Genomic DNA, 19,978 nt, shown 5'->3' on the forward strand with positions numbered 1-19,978 from the left:
TTGTATAGTTACCCCACTGCCAGTTAGATAACAACGCTGATGACACATGAAAAAGTCTTTGAAACATGGGAGATATGTTTGCTGAATCACACTTCAAACATTTTGTGGAATATAGGGGGGACTTATCTCCTACATCTATGGACACTCTAACATATCATAGACCGCTGTAGTTCTTTAGGGGGCAGCATAGTCTACATTGCCAGCAGAACCTACAGAATGGAGTATAGTCACTTAGATTATGTCCAACCTCAGTCTTACCAAAATAGTTATTCACATGATAATTATGTTGTAAGTGAGATACCTTTAGACCACCCCTCTCTTAAAACCAAATGACAGCGGCACCTGGAAGATATCACAGATGCTCAATGGGCATTCTACGGCCAGCAGATTAAAGACATCAACGAATGACAGATTCAGAATGATTCAACTCAAATTTATCAGTACCATACACCTGTCTCAAAGTTTCAATTTAGCCTATCTCATAAAGTAAACTGCAGCAGAAGTAGTGCTCCTAATACTGATTTAGTTCACATGACTTGGGCCTGCCCTGTGCTGCACTTATATTGGCAAAATCACCTGGAATCCCTAAAAGCAATGATAAAAACACATTTGATTGTGATCCTGTTGATAGTAAATTTGGGATATATGAAGGAAATCCCCAGGCCCTATAGAAAGTTGCATCTCTGGCCTTGCTACTCATAAGAAGAGGGACTATGACTGGTGCAGCTATTCCCCTTTAAGCTATAATAGTTGGTTTAAAGAGCTCACTACATGGAGTGAACATACAGAAGTATATAACACTATACAATCTCCGTCTTCTCGACTACGGGGCATATGGGCTCCACTCCGTATATTTCTAGCATGCATCCATCCTCACTCTTGGTATGTATAATTGTTTCTTGTTGCTGTTATAATTGTGATGAGCCTAGTCTGACCTTGTATTGCAATGTTGGGAAAAAAATACAAATTGTAAAAAATAAAGAAGTTTGATAATGTATCGATGGCCACAGGAACACTAGGCTGAATGCCCATAGGTAAGAGGATTACACTTGAAATATCCAGCCAGCCTGGTTCACTCAGTGCACTACAAACTGTTACTGAGTGGGATGGAGGAAGGGCCTTAGATAAAATGTGGAATACTTTTTTCTTAGATATTCAGGCAAATCAAAACTTTAGGCTTCTTAAGCGCACTTTCCTCCTTGCTGAAGCCTAGTCCTGACCCCCTGTTTGCAGGTTTATTTATCATTATCTGAATATTGCTTCTTTGTCTTTACTGCAGTCTTCTTTCTGATCATCTCTGGGGGTGTTCCTTAGTGACAAGATCCATCGGTGAATATAATAATAATAATACCAATAATAATCTATGCTTTGCTCTTTATCTTCTAGCAACTTCAAGTGCTTGCAGCATAAGGGAAAATGTTTTCCATTTCATTATCCAAGAAAAGCCTCCTGAAACAGAAGCACCATGTCAAGTGAATGGTTTCAGAATGAACTGATGCTCCGATTGTAGAAATGGGACTTCCAATTGAAATGGGACTTCCATTTTAGGTAATTTGGTTGTCGAACTTGGTAACCTATATGAATTAGCCTTTAACTGATGTCGATAGCTAAACCAGTGCAATGAGTAATTACATGACCTGCCTAATTTGTATGTGCTACGAAGTCTGCATGTCTTTTAGCTGCAGGTAAAACTACATTGAATTGTGGACTTCTAGACTAGACTCCACATCATTGAAATACAATGGCAGTGTGTGATGACAGCAGTGAGAAGTCTTTGATCAGTTTAGATTTGCAGTAGTGACTACTGTCTCAACCTATATATTGAGGTAAGATGAGAGCCATACTGAAACCATAACCTCCCTGCAGTTCTAAAGGGTTTAGGAGATAACCCCAGAAAACCCCAATAATGATAGATCTCTAGTGTAGGCTCTATAAATGGTTTGGAGTTGGGTGGATTGTTAAATGTCATGTTCACAATAAAAGGAGTAAAGATAACTCGGTCTTAGCACTTGACATCCCCCTGACTGTACCATGTACACAGCTTACATACCTCTGGCGAACCTTTTTCCATCTGTCCATATTCTCGTAGATGAGCGTGGATATCGTTGGCATCAATTCTGGAGCCTAAAGTGACGAAGAAAAAAGGCAGAAAACACAAATGAAGAAGGAATACACTGTCAAAAGTCAAGAGCGAATTAATTTTTATTTTAAGGGGGTTTCCAAAATCTGGCAATAGACCTCAGAACTCATTAGTTGTTTTAGATGGTAGAGGCGAGGACTATAGTGCCAAGAGGTCCCGGTGGATGTGTATACCCTCTTTCTATGCAAAGTAAAGGACATGACTGCTGCACTCTATATATAAATATTTGATATGCGAAAAAGAAAACAGATAAGGCAGATGATGTGTGGTGCTGTGACACAAAAGGCTTCATAGCGCACGCATATACCACACAATCATTCTCGCAGTGATTATCATAGAAGGGGAATGTTTATGAGTGATGTAAAGGACGAGAATGCTAATGCCTGCTTCCACCTGAACATACCAGATCTGGTGCACTACAGAAAGGTACCATCCCTAACAAGGACAAGTATTCAGGCCAGGTGGAGTTGGAGGTTGTGGAAGTGGTAGGGTTGGTGAATAGGGGTATGTCACTTTACATATTAAGCTGCTGAAGGAAAACCTGGATAAAGATTTGTTATTTTAAGAAACCTAATCATATACAATAAAATAATGTTTTATTAGTTCTAGTTACTTGTTTGATGATCAACATTCTCACTAAAAGTTATTTTAAATCTCTTTGAATTAAAAATTAAAAGAGATTAAAAGAGAGTGTTGGCGCTTAGAAGATTACAGAATGTCAAACAAGTTTGCAATATTTACATAAACAAAGATTTGGCACCTGCTACACACAGTTCAGATGTGAATGTGTTGGCCACTATACTTCATTCATGATGCAGATGGAGAAGAGCTGTCACCTAAAATGGTGAATATTCCCCTACTGTCTATAAATCACCCAGAAGCCATCTTAGAAGAGATGAAAAATGAACAGAGGATGCCCACTGAACCACCGATAACTCGGAGTGATAAATACATGTAAACAAAGAAAGTCTGCAGTGGTAAGCTAACATAGCTTATATTACTCAAAATACATCAGCTTACATATGTATCATAACCAAACAATAAATGTCTTAGTCAACAAAATTATATAATACCATGCAGTAAATGGACACAAATAATTGTTTTAATTAGATCACGCTATATGAAATAATTAATATAGAAAAATGCTTGGTGCACACACCTTTAGTGAAATGTTTAAAAACGTGTCTATACGAAACAAGGCAAAGGACCAATCTGTGTGAAGTAATTGTGTTGTAACAAAATAACTTGTACGCATCCAACACGCATAGTATCGACAGTAATATCATGATCTAATTGCCCAATAGGTTGACTGTGTTTCAACCCTGAATTGCTGGATCATCAACAGGACAAAAATAGTTAGAACATAAGCATAGAGTTTCAGCAAAGAAGTTTATAAATTAGAGCCATAAGGATCAAAGTGAATTTTGTAATAGGGTATCACGCTTCCACTGATCTCCAGCGCAAGGGGGTGCTTCTTTTAGGAGTCCGGCCTCTTTATCCCAATAGGAGCTTACAGAAATCATGTTGTTTCCAGCTTGTTACTACAGTATGCATCAGGTTGTGAAAATAAAAGACACTCATGTGTACAAGCCTTACTTGGCTCTTAAAGCGTTCACCCGATGTGTTTGACCATTTTCCCTCCATGTGTCAAATGTAATGGCATAGAATAGATGGATGTGGGCAGGGTAAGAAAGTAGAGGCCCCACATCAATCTCCAGCCCATTCCAATCCAACCACTGTATTAGAGATTACAGTACACCAGCTCTATCTCTCTCAATCTCTACTTCACTAACCTCAGTACTCGTGCCTCTGGTTTGTCATGGCTAGTATCTGTTGTCAATGCTGGCCTCTCCCTCCACTTTGTTTTCCTTGGCTCTGCGCAGTAGGGCAGACTCACTACTTTACGGGCAGGGCGCCTCCTTTCTGGTGTGCCCTTTGCTGGTACACCTAGGCCTCCTGCGTCCTCCGGATTCTTGTGCATCATTATGGTGCAGACCAGCACTTCTGCTTCATTCCTCATTTCAAGTGCATGCCAAATGGATGCAAATGCAAGCTTTTGCAAATCAGAGATAAACGCCACATTGGTCATAGCAACTGCTTGTGTGCCACATTGCTTTCATTTATTACTGATTTCTATTTTTAACATAAAAACAAAGCCCTATTCTAAAATAAGAGTACCAACAAGCATCTGACTCTTAAGACTGATTTAGTTTGCTAGTGCTAAGATCTTGTGATCCAAGGGCAGTCAGAGACTACAGGTTCCCAAATGTGACACATGCAGCCTTTTACCACTAGTGTCTTGGGCCCACAGCATTTCTGGATACCAAACAGAAGATTCAAGTACACTTCTCAAGACTTAAGACTCTGGAGGTTGTGCAGCAGAGAAGTCCAAGGATATGATAAGTAGGTGACGCGAGCAGGGCACGCAGCATTATACAACAATATCCCTTAATTACTGAAAGTCCAGCCACTGCTTGATGATAAAAAAGTACTTAAATACACTTAAAACAAATTACTATCCATTAAATAGCTAGTGACAGAAATACATTTTTTATCTTCATCCTGGCCACAGATCTCAAACAGTACTGTAGCACTTAAGCGTTACGCACTACAGAAAGAATTACAAAAAAGAGTCTATGCCCAATATTATTCAATAGTTCTTTCATAGCATGCAAATCTGTGACCACAGCAGCTTAAAATAAAAACATGGCACAAACCGAAAGACACTTACTTGTTATAGTGTCAGCAGTCACCAAATTGGGTTGCTACACTTTAAAGGATAAAACTTTCAACTGCTCTGAACTGCAGAGATCTGGGCTACGGGTGTGGATGTATTTTACAAGGTTTAGTTACTCATGCAGGAAGTTTTGAGATCCTGGTATATCTTTCTTCAACCTGCTCAGGCCCAAAGCGATGTCTGCAAACTCTCCCACACAGGTCTGCAATGCCATGCCAAACCTAGTAAACAACCGCTGTCGCTTTTGGGGTAGTCGGGGCAATGCCAATGCTCACGGACTGGGCACAATCCACTGAAGTCCACTAGTCCTTTGTAAGAAAGTCGACATTGCCATTTTAACCAATGACAAACTTCAAACCTCCCTTTTTAAATATCTCCAATCACTCATAAGGCAGGCCTACTGACAGGGTGCATCATATGAAAAAGAAGGACATGTTTCTTACCTTTACATGTCCAGACAGTAAAATCCCAGCATTGTCTTTTTTTCTATGGGAAGGTTAGAAGCCCCATTGTTAAATATGGAGTTCTGTGCTTAAAACTCAGCAGTCCTAACTTCCAAATGGGACCACTAAATATTTTACTTCAAGGTATCAAACTAATCACCACCCACCTCCAGGGCCATATGCCTATGGGCAATGCAAACAAACAGTTCACCTCCACTAATTACTTGTTTCGTTTAAAATGCACTGTGCAGAATAGTCAGATCATATGAATTTAAATCTCTCCCAAGCCTAAAGACAACTTCCCCAGCTGTCCTGGAGGAGCGTTTGTTTAAAAGATCAATTAGAGAGTCACTATTGGTAACTTCATTGATGTGCAGGAATATAAGCACTGGTTTTGTTCCACTGTGGCTTGAAAGTGCCCTTTAAAATCACTGTGCCACGTCAGTAGTTTAGGAAAATCTTGTCAGACAATTTAATAATTTTTATTAATGCAGTTGGTAATGAAACAGAGCTATCTCTATCCCTTTTAGGGAGAGCAATGATTGTGCCCCAACTCTGCCAGGTGAGGGATTTTATGTGGACAGGCTCAAGCACAAAGCTAAGCCCAAACTTGGATTGTTAGTAAACTGTTTTCTTGCATTGTACGCTGTCAACCTGATTGTATTCATACCGGATATTAGTCTTCCTATCTGATTTAGAAATTCATTCAGGCTTACACCAAGGTTTCGGTCTGTCAGTTCAAACCAGACTATCATGCTTCACTTGCACCTGACGTATCCTATGGAGCTTTATTCAGACCTGACTTTCGTCTAGTACTTGTTTGAAGGCATTTATTCAGATAGGAATTTGGCCTTACGGGTTATATATCTGGCATCAGGGCAGTCTTTCTGGCTTAAACCCGATCTGACATATTATACATAAGCCACACTTTGCTATCCTATGTTTTCGTCACTCTGTATGTACTCTCTTTCTGATCTGTGTTAGACATTAAGACTTGTACAACTTAGGGCTTTCAAGGTTAAATCACTTTTCAGTCAGACCTGGCTTCAGTATATCGGGATTCAGAACAACTGGACGTAGGTTGTCTGGTGTAAGTTAGATCTGGTTTTGATCTGCCAGGTGACGGTCAGACCTGGCACCGGCCTGTCGGGTTTCAGTAAGACATGGCTTGGGCCAGTCAGAAATCAGTCAGACCTGGCTTCAGCCTGTCAGGTTTCAGTCAGACCTGGCTTCAGCCGGTCAGGTTTCAGTCAGACCTGGCTTCAGCCGGTCAGGTTTCAGTCAGACCTGGCTTCAGCCGGTCAGGTTTCAGTCAGACCTGGCTTCAGCCGGTCAGGTTTCAGTCAGACCTGGCTTCAGCCAGTCAGGTTTCAGTCAGACCTGGCTTCAGCCAGTCAGGTTTCAGTCAGACCTGGCTTCAGCCTGTCAGGTTTCAGTCAGACCTGGCTTCAGCCAGTCAGGTTTCAGTCAGACCTGGCTTCAGCCAGTCAGGTTTCAGTCAGACCTGGCTTCAGCCAGTCAGGTTTCAGTCAGACCTGGCTTCAGCCAGTCAGTTTTCAGTCAGACCTGGCTTCAGCCTGTCAGGTTTCAGTCAGACCTGGCTTCAGCCTGTCAGGTTTCAGTCAGACCTGGCTTCAGCCTGTCAGGTTTCAGTCAGACCTAGCTTCAGCCTGTCAGGTTTCAGTCAGACCTGGCTTCAGCCTGTCAGGTTTCAGTCAGACCTGGCTTCAGCCTGTCAGGTTTCAGTCAGACCTGGCTTCAGCCGGTCAGGTTTCAGTCAGACCTGGCTTCAGCCAGTCAGGTTTCAGTCAGACCTGGCTTCAGCCAGTCAGGTTTCAGTCAGACCTGGCTTCAGCCAGTCAGGTTTCAGTCAGACCTGGCTTCAGCCAGTCAGGTTTCAGTCAGACCTGGCTTCAGCCTGTCAGGTTTCAGTCAGACCTGGCTTCAGCCTGTCAGGTTTCAGTCAGACCTGGCTTCAGCCTGTCAGGTTTCAGTCAGACCTGGCTTCAGCCTGTCAGGTTTCAGTCAGACCTGGCTTCAGCCTGTCAGGTTTCAGTCAGACCTGGCTTCAGCCTGTCAGGTTTCAGTCAGACCTGGCTTCAGCCAGTCAGGTTTCAGTCAGACCTGGCTTCAGCCAGTCAGGTTTCAGTCAGACCTGGCTTCAGCCAGTCAGGTTTCAGTCAGACCTGGCTTCAGCCAGTCAGGTTTCAGTCAGACCTGGCTTCAGCCTGTCAGGTTTCAGTCAGACCTGGCTTCAGCCAGTCAGGTTTCAGTCAGACCTGGCTTCAGCCTGTCAGGTTTCAGTCAGACCTGGCTTCAGTCTGTCAGGTATCAGTCAGACCTGGCTTCAGTCTGTCAGGTATCAGTCAGACCTGGCTTCAGTCTGTCAGGTATCAGTCAGACCTGGCTTTAGTCTGTCGAGTTTCGGTCAGACGAGGCTTCGGCCTGTCAGGTTTAAGTCAGACATGGCTTTGGCCTGTCGGGTTTAAGTCAGACCTGGCTCTGGCCAGTCGGGTTTCAGTCAGACCTGGATACGGCCTGTCAGATTTTAGTCAGACCTGGCTTCGGCCTGTCGGAAATCAGTCAGACCTGGCTTCAGCCTGTCGGAAATCAGTCAGACCTGGCTTCAGCCTGTCGGAAATCAGTCAGACCTGGCTTCAGCTTGTCAGGTTTCAGTCAGACCTGGCTTTAGTGTGTTGGGTTTCAGTCAGACGTGGCTTCCGCCTGTCAGGTTTAAGTCAAACCTGGCTTTGGCCTGTCGGGTTTAAGTCAGGCCTGGCTTTGGCCTGGCGGGTTTCAGTCAGACCTGGCTTCAGCCAGTCGTATTTCAGTCAGACCTGGCTACGGGCTGTCGGGTTTCAGTCAGACCTTGCTTCGGCGTGTCAGGATTCAGTCAGACGTGGCTTCCGTCTGTCAGGGTTAAGTCAGACCTGGCTTCGGCCTGTTGGGTTTCAGTCAGACCTGGCTTTGGCCGGTCGGATTTAGGTCAGACCTGACTTTGGCCTGTCGGGTTTAGGTCAGACCTGGCTTTGGCCTGTCGGATTTAAGCCAGACCTGGTTTTGGCTCGTCAGGATTTAATCAGGTTTCGGCCGATTGGATTTCAGTAATACCAGGTTTAATCAGATCTGGCTTTGGCCTGTAAGGTTTATTACAGATTTATTTTCACAAGCGAGACAGAGCAACACCGAGCACGGGGGTGAGAAACACAGGATGGCTTCAAGACCTTTGTATGTTCTTGGTAAGCTGACAATAGGTCTTTTGCACTGCACTGACTTGCACTGTCTGGTAGGCGCAACCTAAAATTAATCCTGTGAACCGTGGCCAACAGTGGTGCTGTAACAATTTTCACAGTGTGGGTGCTGCATTCAATGCTAAATCACTAAACTTATAGGGACTCTGGAAAATTCAACCGTCATACAAAGTACTACTTTAGCAAATGAATCACGCCCATTCAGCAATAAAGTGGTAAGTGTTAGTATGTAGCTCGTGATGCATTTTCGAGCAAACTTTCTCAAATACCAAAGAATGGTGTGGTAGCACACCTATTTACAGTCTGCAAATTCTTCTATGAAATGGCCATTAATTTTGCATAGACATAGTTTTACTGATAAAATTATGTAGTGCACAAACAAGAACCTGTGGAAATCTAATGTCTTCATTTGTTTTGATTCTATTAAATCTTTGTTTCCATCACACTTCAGAACTTAAAAAGTGCTTCATTTGTGCTTTACTGACTGCAGATATATTTTGAAATATCTGTAGAGTTCATTTACAGGTATTTGATGAAATGTGTACAGCATAAGAACAAAATCACATACTATATATAGCCTTTACTATCACACTACTTGTACCCCAGCAAAATTGTCACATACTTTCACTTTAAAAAAATCCTCTCTCTTTGCAGTCAGAGAAAAATAGTGAAAACAATCTCGTTGTTACAATAAGCAGAAGTTTATCTGAATTCATAGCCTGTCATTTGACCGCAGTCTTTAAATGCACAACAAATGCAACAGAATACATTTTAAAGGCATCTTAATTGCTTATACACCGTGGGAACTCCAGCATTGTTATTTTGGGGGTACTATAGTTACTCCTACTTTCAGTGCCTATTGTGGCCAATGTGTGGCTATTTAAAGTGCACTAAGTCACTCATTAAATAAAGTGCTGAACCCCAAATTGGGGAAGAGAGAAAGTGGCTGTATGCATTTCAGGTTGTTTTTGTTTACTGTGCTTCAAAATGCTATGCAATGTACGAGATTTTTCCAACTAAGTGCAAAATGCAATTACATAACGCAGCACGGAAAAATCTGAAGCTATCCACCTATCCATCCCCAGTCACCCTTCACTGCAGAAAACAAGACTTTATTCCAGCAAGAGGGAGTGTGTTTTTTCTTAAGGAGGGGTGTGTGTGTGTGTGTGTTGGGGGGTTGGTTTACATCAAATGGTTTCCAAAAACATAATCCAATAAAGACATTTCTTTCAGAGATTGCAAATCACCATTTGACCATATAGACCTACTCAGGATCTTCATTCACTTATGGGCAGGGCAACTGGAATTATATAATTCCGTGGCAATGGATTTGCTACATTTGTCACATCATCCATCATCTGCTGCACAATCTGCAGAATTTACGAAAAAATTGTTTCTAGCTCAAACGGGTCAATAATTACAAAACCATGGCAACTTGGGGTCCTGTGCACCCAATGCGCAAAAGATTGACTGGTCATCTTTCAGAAGCTTATTGCTGTATTTGGGTGTTAAATAGGTACTAATAAAGTGATACACTGTTACCAGGTGTAAAAATTACAAAATAATGAAGTCATGAGTACAAAATAATGAAGTAACACTATCACAAAATGTAACAAAATGGGCAGCAATATGCAGCATAATTTCTCTTTTCCTGCTGCAAAATTTTTTCAACCCTGCCACATAATTCCAGTGGCCATGCTTAGGAGAAAGACAGTCATTCATGAGTTAATGTCTCTTGAAAAACAAACAATGGCAAAGCAAATAGGTTTCACCTATGCAAAATCTATTGACTTTGTCAATTTGTTTTACATGTTGCACAGCCGTTGAGCTTCTGTGCAACATGCCTTAAAGAAAAAAAAACTATGATGTGGCCAGCACTGACTGCGTCACAGAGATTATTTTTTCACTTCAATCTATGTTGCAAAGCAGCTCAACTGCTGTGTAACATGTTAAAAAACATTGACGAAGCCAATACTGGGGTGGCTGAGTGAGCTAAAGAATCGTGATGGATTAAACTCAGACCAGTTGACTGGAGGTGAGTGTTTGATTTGCTCAAACGCTCCGTCCATCATCCCCTTTTGTATTGCTTTGTTCGCCCTAAGTTGGCAGGGTATGCTCAGACGTGAGTCCCTTGCTCACGTGGCCACTGGATTCAAGATAGCCTGGCTGATGAGGATTATGAATCCGAAACCAGTCCCAGGATGCTTGTTTCCGGTCCAGGGAAGACATGGCTTGGCAGTTCAGGCTGGACTGTTCCCATGAGGCACAGGATCAGACTGATTTGCATATGGCCATGTCTGAACTGGGGTGGCTGAGTGAGCTAAAGAATGGTGATGGATTAAACCCAGATCAGTTGATTGGGGGTGAGTGTTTGATTTGCTGAAACGCTCCGTCCATCATCCCCTTTTGTGAAGCCAATACATTAGGCATGGGCGAAACCTATAGCCCATGCCAATGTTTATTGTCTGTTGTGCTTATAAAAAGGCCAATCTCTCTGTGTTTCGTGCAGAGCAACGATGTGTACTTTAAAGCAGGGAGAGCAATTAATGTACATTTGTGCAAAAGTTTAACATGGTAACTATTGTTTCCAGATGAAATGACTAATCAACTATCGTAAAATGGAAGTATATTTTTTTTTTTGTTAAAAGATGTTTGAACCGGACAAAAAGCAATGTAAAATTCACTGGAGGTTTGTTGTGCTACGCATTGAGGATTTTTAATAGAGCTGTTCGGGGCCTATTCGCTATTAGTGAGGGCAGTGATGCACTGAGGAAGTAAGGAACTATCATAGAACAAAAGGGTGGAGAAGGGCCCGAGGGGAAGGAAAATATTTATAGACCTATGGATATCTTGTCCCCCAACTATACAATTCAATACACGAAAGATGCCATAGGTCTCTATTTGATCCTATCACAGTGCAGAGCCTGTACAGTGTTCTACAGAGATAGCTGAGAAATGAAAAGTCACTGAAGTTCAGGAGAGACACACAGAATAGTGAGTATTAAGATACAGTTCAGAGTAGGAACCCTTAAAAAGTACCCATCAGCCCACTCAATAGTGGAACTTCGTCATCTGGGATTTCATGTTTGAAAAATGGTGTCCAAACAGCCCTTCCTCAAGGAGTACTTGAGGCTAGCTACGGAACCACTGGTTGAACCCTCAACCAGATGAGATGGCAGAGTTTAAGGCTGATAGGGCTTAGTTGCAGTGCTAGAAAAAAGTGTTAAAGAATATATGAAACAGAAAGGAAATTGATCCAAGTGATTAAAAATACCTATCTTGATGTCAATAAGGAAACTTTATTAGGTCTGCCCATCAAGATGGTATAGTTAAAAGCAGAGTGATAATAGCGAAAAAAGAATAACTTGCTATTTACCATAGATGTAATGTGGTCAACATGTTTCAGCGAGTGGGCTGATGGGTACTTTTTAAGGGTTCCTACTCTGAACTGTATCTTAATACTCACTATTCTGTGTGTCTCTCCTGAACTTCAGTGACTTTTCATTTCTCAGCTATCTCTGTAGAATACTGTACAGGCTCTGCACTGTGATAGGAGCAAATAGAGACCTATGGTATCTTTCGTGGCCCCCTTTGCCATATTGATTAACCAACAGTAAAAGCTAAATCAATGAAGTGGGTAATTAAACAAGGGCGCGCATGTAGACACTTACATTTTCAAATGTTATTCCAAGTAAATAAATGTAAACATGACATCCACGTTTTTTGGGAACCTTTATTTAGTTTAGAAAAAAGGGAAGGGGAGAGTGAAACCTGGAATTTATTTCAGCTGAATTGTTTTATGCGAGACTGCAGACACATGCACTCTCAGTGCATAAGCAGAAGTAAATAAATAAAAAAAAAAAAAAAAAAAAAGGGAGTACTTGCTGGTCAGTAGAAGGACATTGGCCATGGGAAGCAGCACTTGGTCCAAGCTCCACAGCATGGACAAACAGTCAACGAATCCGAAGAGTAGTAAGAAGACGGGGGTCAGGAGGACTAGGAAGCAAGGAAACAAGATCCAAGCGAAAGCCACCCAATGGTAAGTAACAAGGTGCTGACAAATACGAAGCAAGGAAATGAGACTCACGTGTGAGCCAGACAATGGTAAGTAAAGAGACGTGGAAGCCAGGTGGGAGCCAGTCAATGAAACTAGAGGTAGGTAATGAGTGGGATCTAAGCCCCTATTAAGAATCTTTTTTACTTCAAAATATTTTGCAAGCTCAGAACAAGCGCTGTGCAGGTGAAACCTAAAAATCTTACTTTTATCACAGCAGGACATCACCCGCCGACGCCACCGCCAGCTGCTGACAAGGCTGTCTGCCTACACCCGGTCAAACCACCTCATCGGGAACGCCACTTCGCAGTTATCGCACAGGTCACTGGTAATGCAGCTGCAGATGGTACAATGCTGCCAAGATGTAGCAAGGGCCCAGGAGCAGGTCACCACCGCTGTGGACAACCAACAGGTGTGCGGCCATGGCCATACAAGGGGGGAGGTGGGGGGGGGGGGGGGGGGAGGTGATGATGCCAGTGAAGGTACATCAAGCCTGAGCAGCCTGTCTGTGCCGGTGCTACCTGAAAGGCGCTGCCGTTCCAGGCCCAATGCTGCATCACTGTTAGACCTGGTATTACACAAGCACTACCAGGACCATAATGCATCAGTGAGGGGGTTGGAAAGTGTGCTGTCCCATACTTCCTGGCGATTGGCCCTGCTTTTTTTCTGCTTTTGGGAAGTTGCCCGTCTATTCCCCTGCCTACCGAGTATCCCTGAGCCTGTGATTTTCGACCTCAGACCTGACATCAGTGCAACACGCCGCCATTACCCACAAGCTGCGTAGCACTTTAAACTTGTGACAACAGAAACTTAGCATTCCCGTGGAGAAACGGGTTTACGCGCTGTAATAAATAAAGAGAGATCCAAGGATATGTTGATAAGTCCAGGATTTATTCAGCTGCAGCACAGTACTTCCAACCTTCAAGATAACAATCCCAGTATCTCATTTCAGATCATAACAATTCTAAATGGAACCACATGGATAGTGTGCATGTGCAACATAGGACAAAGGTTCTATTAAAAGGGAAATATGTACAGGGATAGGTTAAAAGGGAAATACCAAGAAGTGAGAATATAACACGCGCTTCCTTTTTTTATTTCATTATTTTTTGGAACTTTATCGCTAGCACGCATTTCTCCTCTTCATTACAGCGAGACCATTACGCTGCCATGCCCGGAAACCTAAAACGCTCATAGCGTTTGCGGGACAGTTTAAAAACAACACGCTGGGGGGCGTGGCCAAGATGGCGGCGGAGTAGGACGTGTTTCTAAGTCCCTCCGGCGCCGAACCATCCAAGCTTTGTATAGCACCCTCCTGGACGGTTTGGACCCGAGACCCTCTGCCGCCCTTCCCCCCCCGGGCCCCGGTGCCGAAAACGGAGACTCCCGGAGTGCCGGCAGCAGTATGAGACGGGCGGAAAGCGAGCCCGGAGCCGGCGCAGACCTCGCCTGGTGTTGGGAGCTGGGCCGTCCGGTGCGAAGTCCGACGGAGCCTGCGCCCTGCTTCCCTGCCCCAGGCCGGCTCGGAACAACCCCAGACGCCATCGACTTGCCACCTCCTGACGACGGAGCAGCAGAGCTGCTGAGTACGGTGAGCGCGTTGGACAGCGGGAAGCGTGGGGGCTGTGCAGCGGCCGGAGGCGCGAAAATCTAGCCCTGGGATCTCCGGCCTACGTTGCCGGCCGATAGCGGCCATCTCGGCCTTCGTGGTGTGAACCCGCTTCCCTGCCTGTGCTCGGATTGGAGCAGACTGTGGACCACATCGGGACAGTGACTTCCCCCTGCGACGCTGTGGCAGCGCCTCTGAGCCCTGTGGGAGTCCTGAGTCGTGGAGCCGCCGGCGCGAAAATCGAGCCCGGGGATCACGGGCCTACAACACCTAAGGACCCTCGGGGCGAACTTGTGTCCTAGCTTCTGCGGCGGGCTCCCCAGGGCGAGCTTACAGATCGCTTGGAATACGGCAGTAGGAACACCTGGACCATAAGCGAGCAGTGAAGTGCTCAGTAGACCGCTAGGGCCTGGTGGTCAGCCTACCTGGTGAAACAACCGGGCTCGCTCGTAGCCCCCCACACATAAAAGCAAGCTCCAATTGGCACAGAAAGGCGCCGGCAACTTACGAGGCAAGACATTTTGACACAATTCCCCCTTCCGGCTTGAATGAACAACCCTGCGTTGTGGTGTGCGGCCGAGATATAGAGAGTGACCAGTGCTGGAAACGGCACTCGTGAAGTGGCCCACCCCGCCGTCTCCCCCTGCGGCCTGGCAGTCCCGTGGAAGAGTGTGACTCTGCCCCAGCCACAAGTGGCGGAGTGCGCCTCTGTGGACTAGAGCTGACCCTCAAAGCGAGAGACGCTAGACGGGGCCCACCATAGGCTCGGAGGCGGGCATCTGGCGGAGGGAGCGTTGAGCCCAACAGACGAAAGACTGAGCCACTAGCTGACCAACGTTGGATTGTCAGGATTTATCCCCTGCCCCTGGGCCGGAAGCTTGCACTCAGACACAGACTCAGACGCGGCCCAGCAAACATGGCGTCTAACAGGACAAAAAACGAAAAGCCCGGGAAAGAGGGAATCCCGAAGGGAACGGCGCCATCTGCCTCGCCTATACTGGACAAACCCCCCCCCCCAAAAAAAAATCTGAAACCGGGGAACCTGCCACCAAGGCCTTCATGAGAGAACTCTTTGCAGCCATTAAAGAGGACATAGCGGAGGTACGCTCTCAACTGGCTTCTGACCTTCGTGAAGTGCGGAGGGATGTGGACGAGGTGGGGGAGCGGGTAGCGACATTGGAAGAGCACGACGTGAGTACAGCTGAAGACATCCACCAACTCCAGCAGGACGTGCTCCGCTTAACGGAACAAAGATATTGACTTACAAGACCACGCAGAAGACCTAGAAAATAGGTCCCGGTGCAATAATATCCGCATCCGCTCTGTCCCCTGGAAGGGTGAGGGAGCGGGCTTGAGAGACTACGTTGAAATGCTCTTCAAACACATCCTGGCGGAAGAAGACATCCAGACCATTCGCATGGACCGTGTACACAGGGTGGGTCTGCCACGCGGAGCTTAGGCACCACCTCCTGACATCCTAGTGTGGGTCCTTGACTTTCAACTGAAGGAACGGATCCTTCGCAAAGCACGGGATATGGCTCCCCTCCACTTCCGAGACCACCGCCCCCAACTATATCAGGACCTGGCAGCTTCCACCCTGCAGAAACGCAGGACCTTTAGACCTGTGACCACCTTTCTTCAAGAACAGAAAGTGCCCTATTCCTGGGGGCACCCGTTCCGCCTCATCTTCCGCTGGCAGAATAAGCTAATCCAAGTGCGTTCTCTGGAAGAGGCGATGACCCTTTTGGGCCTAGATCACTCTGAATCGGCGCCTGGGGGCGATGGCTCATCTAGTAGACGGCGACGCCGCTCGACGGAGTGGCAGAGAGTGGGCAAGCCACAGCGAAATGGGGGTCCGGACCTCTCCGCAAGGCTACATGAATGAGGGGCAGCGGTCGCTCCGGTGGCCCAGGTTACTGATGCAGGGGCGGAGCAGGATGCAGAGGCTTCGTGAGTCCGAGGCGGCCAACAGCAGGTGCCGGGGGGGGGGGGGGGGGGGGGGCTTCCATCCTGAGGTAACATTTGTGCTTTCTCTCCATGACCGTGAGGGAGCCCAACGTCAAGTTCTGGAGGTTCGGGGCCTGGCCCCATGTTCCCATATTCCTCAGACTCTTTCTATCTTGTTTAGTGTATCATGCTCTTTTTGGGGAACTGTTAGGGAGGGGGAGGGATGGAACAGTGGTAGTAGCAGGGGTAGGTCTATAGCGCCTGTCCTAGGGGCTATAATGGCAGCACGGGCTGGGCGGAGAGGGAGGAATTGTTGGACTTGGACGATACCTGTGGGCTGGACTGCCTTGGACATGGGCGGGGACGTGTGTGCTGCATTGGGTCTCTGGGACCGGGATGGGAGGGGGATGTCTGTCCCTCTGGCTCCACACCAGGGTAATCGGGGACTCCCGCCTTCTGTAATGCTGATTGGTAGACCCTTCCAATGACACACTTGACTTTAGGAACCTGGAATGTAAAGGGACTTAACTCCCCTCAAAAACGCCAGAAGGTCTGGAAGTATATCACGGACCACCACCTCGATATAGTGGGACTCCAAGAGACTCACCTGCCCAAAAAAGAGGAATCTTGCCTTAGACACAAGATGTTCCCATTAATCTATAGATCCTCTGCACCAACGAAACACAGAGGGGTGGCCTTTATGTTCCGCTCGGCCCTGCAATTTCAGCCTAAGGGGGTACAGGGTGACAAGGAAGGTCGTTGGATCATGGTTAAAGGCCTTTTGAGGGGTAGGCTCTGCACTTTTTTAGTTTTATATGCACCTAACACGGGGCAAAATGCCTTTCTGCATACATTACTGAAAGCTGCGGTTGATTTAGTGGAGGGCCCTTTGATTGCTATGGGGGACATCAACGTGGTCTGGCTCCCAGAGTTAGATTGCACACACTCCCACAGATCAGCGACGGGTGTGTTCTCCCCCGACACACAACAGCAAATCTCTGACCTGGGCCTTATTGATGCTTGGCGCTCCCTCTACCCTCAGTCTAAGGATTTCACTTTCTACTCACATGTCCACCACACCTACTCCCGGATTGATCACTTCTTCATGAGTCAGTCGTTGAGGGGGGATTTGAGAGAAGCCAAGATCTACCCGCTCTCTGTCTCAGATCACAGCCTGCTTGCGGTAGGACTCCAGTGGGTGGCGCGAACTGTGGGCGGCTCTAAGTGGTACTTCCCCGCCTCCCTGGTTAGGGACAGACCCTCCTGCACCTCCTTACGGGAGCTTATCAATGAATACTTCACACTCAATGCCCCCGGGGAGACTTCCATATACAACACATGTGATGCCTTCAAGGCGTATCTTCGTGGGAACTGCATTGCACTAAACGCCACTCTTAACCGGCAGCGGGGTCGTGAACGGGAGCAACTGGAGGCAGAGCTCTCGACCTTAGAACAGGCCCATAAGGAAAATCCCTCCAAGACTGACGGCCATCAAGGGTAAACTCAAGGCCAACTATGACAATAGAGTCGAATATACCCTACTAAAACTACGACGGCTCTCCTACTCACAGGGCAATAAGGTGGGTCGTCACCTTGCTAGGCAACTAAGGGATAAGAGGGAACGTGAAACAGGATACACGAGGTGAGGTGACACACCAGGATGAGGCGAAGGCAGAGCTGTTTGGGGACTTCTACAAGTCCCTTTATTCAGGGGAATGCTTGGGTGACGCTGCCCAAGACGAATATCTGCAGGGGCTAACACTGCCCCCAGGTGTCGGCAGAATGGAATGAGGCTTTATCCGCCCCTTTCACCAGAGACGACGTGATGACGGCCATTAAGGCCCTGAAGCCCCACAAAGCGCCGGGTGCGGATGGGTATACGGCCATCTTCTATAAAACTTTTGCCTCTGAACTTTGCCCACATCTGGTGCAACTATTTAACCAAATGGCTGAGGAGGGTGGGACATCCCGAACCATGGCGGAGGCACTCATTTCCGTCATCCCTAAGCCCGGTAAGAATCCTAGTCAATGCGCATCCTACAGACCGATTGCCCTCCTGAACCTGGACGCAAAGCTTTATTCTTCCATCATCGCACACCGACTTAACTACCTCATGCCGGCTCTTATGGACCCGGATCAATCGGGGTTCAACAAGGGGCGCCAGACTCACGATAATACCAGGAGGGTGATCCATCTTATCGAAAAAGCGACCAAATTTCATATCCCCGCGGTCCTAGTGGGACTAGACGCAGAAAAGGCGTTCGACCGGGTGGACTGGGGGTTCCTCTTTAAGACTCTGGCTGCATTCGGCTTCTCCTCTAAATTCATAATGATGATCCGGGCGAACTACCTCTCGCCCCGATCCTGTGTGGCGGTGAATGGTCGATTCTCTCAATTCTTTGATCACTCTAGGGGCACTAGACAGGGTTTCCCTCTTTCGCTGCTGCTCTTCGCCCTTAGCATTGAACCCCTGGCTGTTGCGATACGAGCCAACTCTGACATCCGCGGGATACCCTTCACGAGGGAATCCCACAAAATCACACTCTTTGCGGATGATGTTCTACTGTCCCTTTCGGATTCGGCTCATTCTCTCCCGCAGGTACAGACAGCACTACAGCACTTTGAAGCAGTAGCAGGCTTCAAGGTCAACTATGATAAGTCCTACGTCCTCAACCTTACGATTCCACAAGCAGAGGTCCCTAGCCTCCAGTCGCTCACCCCCTTGCCATGGACGGACTCCTCCATTCAATACCTGGGCGTCCACTTGACCCCCACACCGGAGAAACTATACGCTGCTAACTTCCCCCCGCTACTTACTAAGATCCAGTCAGAATTGGCCAGATGGAAAGCCATGTTCATCTCCTGGCTAGGGCGGATACATGCAATCAAAATGACCCTCCTCCCCAAGCTCCTGTACCTCTTTCAAGCCCTTCCTATAGATCTGGATGCAGAACTCTTTTGGCGAATACGGTCGATGCTGCTGCGCTTTATTTGGCAGGGAGGACGCGCGCGGCTATCTTTCGCCACCCTACGCAGACCGAGGGGGGAGGGAGGGGTGGGACTGCCAGATATGCATCTGTATTACAAAGCTGCACAACTCCGCATTATAGTCGAATGGTCGCAACAAGAGTCAGAAAAACACTGGTTACATATGGATAGGAGCGTGGCGGGGAGGTCGATCTGGGATTTGGTGTGGAGGCCCAAATGTGACCGACCAAAGAATGTCTACCTCAGCACTCCTACTAGCACAGTTTTGAAGGTCTGGGACTCTATCTCCGCTGACGATAGATGGACCACCTTTCCCTCACCCTTCACACCCATTCACTTCAACCCTGCCTTTCCACCGGCATCCCATGAGGGACCTTTCATGGCGTGGAAGGACGGAGGATGTCTAGCTCTAACTCACCTGTTCCACAATTATGACCCACTTACCTTTGAAAACTGCAAGAGGGACTATGGGATATTAGAGACTGAACGATACCACCATGCCCAATTACTCCACTGGGTTCTTTTGCCACAAGTATGGGAGGCGGCCACCCGACCCCTCACACTATTCGAGAACTTTCTGACCAGGACAGCGTCCATGAAAGGGGCGATCACTTTCATCTATCGACACCTCCTCACTACAACCACTTCCCCTAGGCCCAGGTACATGCACATGTGGGAGGGGATCCTCCAACACGACATCTCTGATAATGAATGGTCTCACCTATGGTCCGATATTGCTAAATTCAACCACTCGGTGGAGCTTAGGGAGGCGCATATGAAAACAATGATGGACTGGTACTTATACCCAG

The 19,978-nt window shown here is 46.6% G+C and overlaps 1 protein-coding gene across 1 annotated transcript in view; it reads right to left on the reverse strand.

Moving 5' to 3' along the window:
* The window catches only part of LIN37 (lin-37 DREAM MuvB core complex component), a 234,446-nt gene that overhangs the window by 34,629 nt on the left and 179,839 nt on the right, over window positions 1-19,978 (reverse strand). Inside the window, exon 9 of the mRNA XM_086929986.1 lies at window positions 2,051-2,124. Coding sequence (XP_086786112.1) covers window positions 2,051-2,124 — 74 coding nt within the window. The remainder of the gene's footprint in view (window positions 1-2,050; window positions 2,125-19,978) is intronic.

This window comes from Lissotriton vulgaris, chromosome 7 (genome assembly GCF_964263255.1).
Source record: "Lissotriton vulgaris chromosome 7, aLisVul1.2, whole genome shotgun sequence".
Classification (NCBI taxonomy): Eukaryota; Metazoa; Chordata; class Amphibia; order Caudata; family Salamandridae; genus Lissotriton; species Lissotriton vulgaris.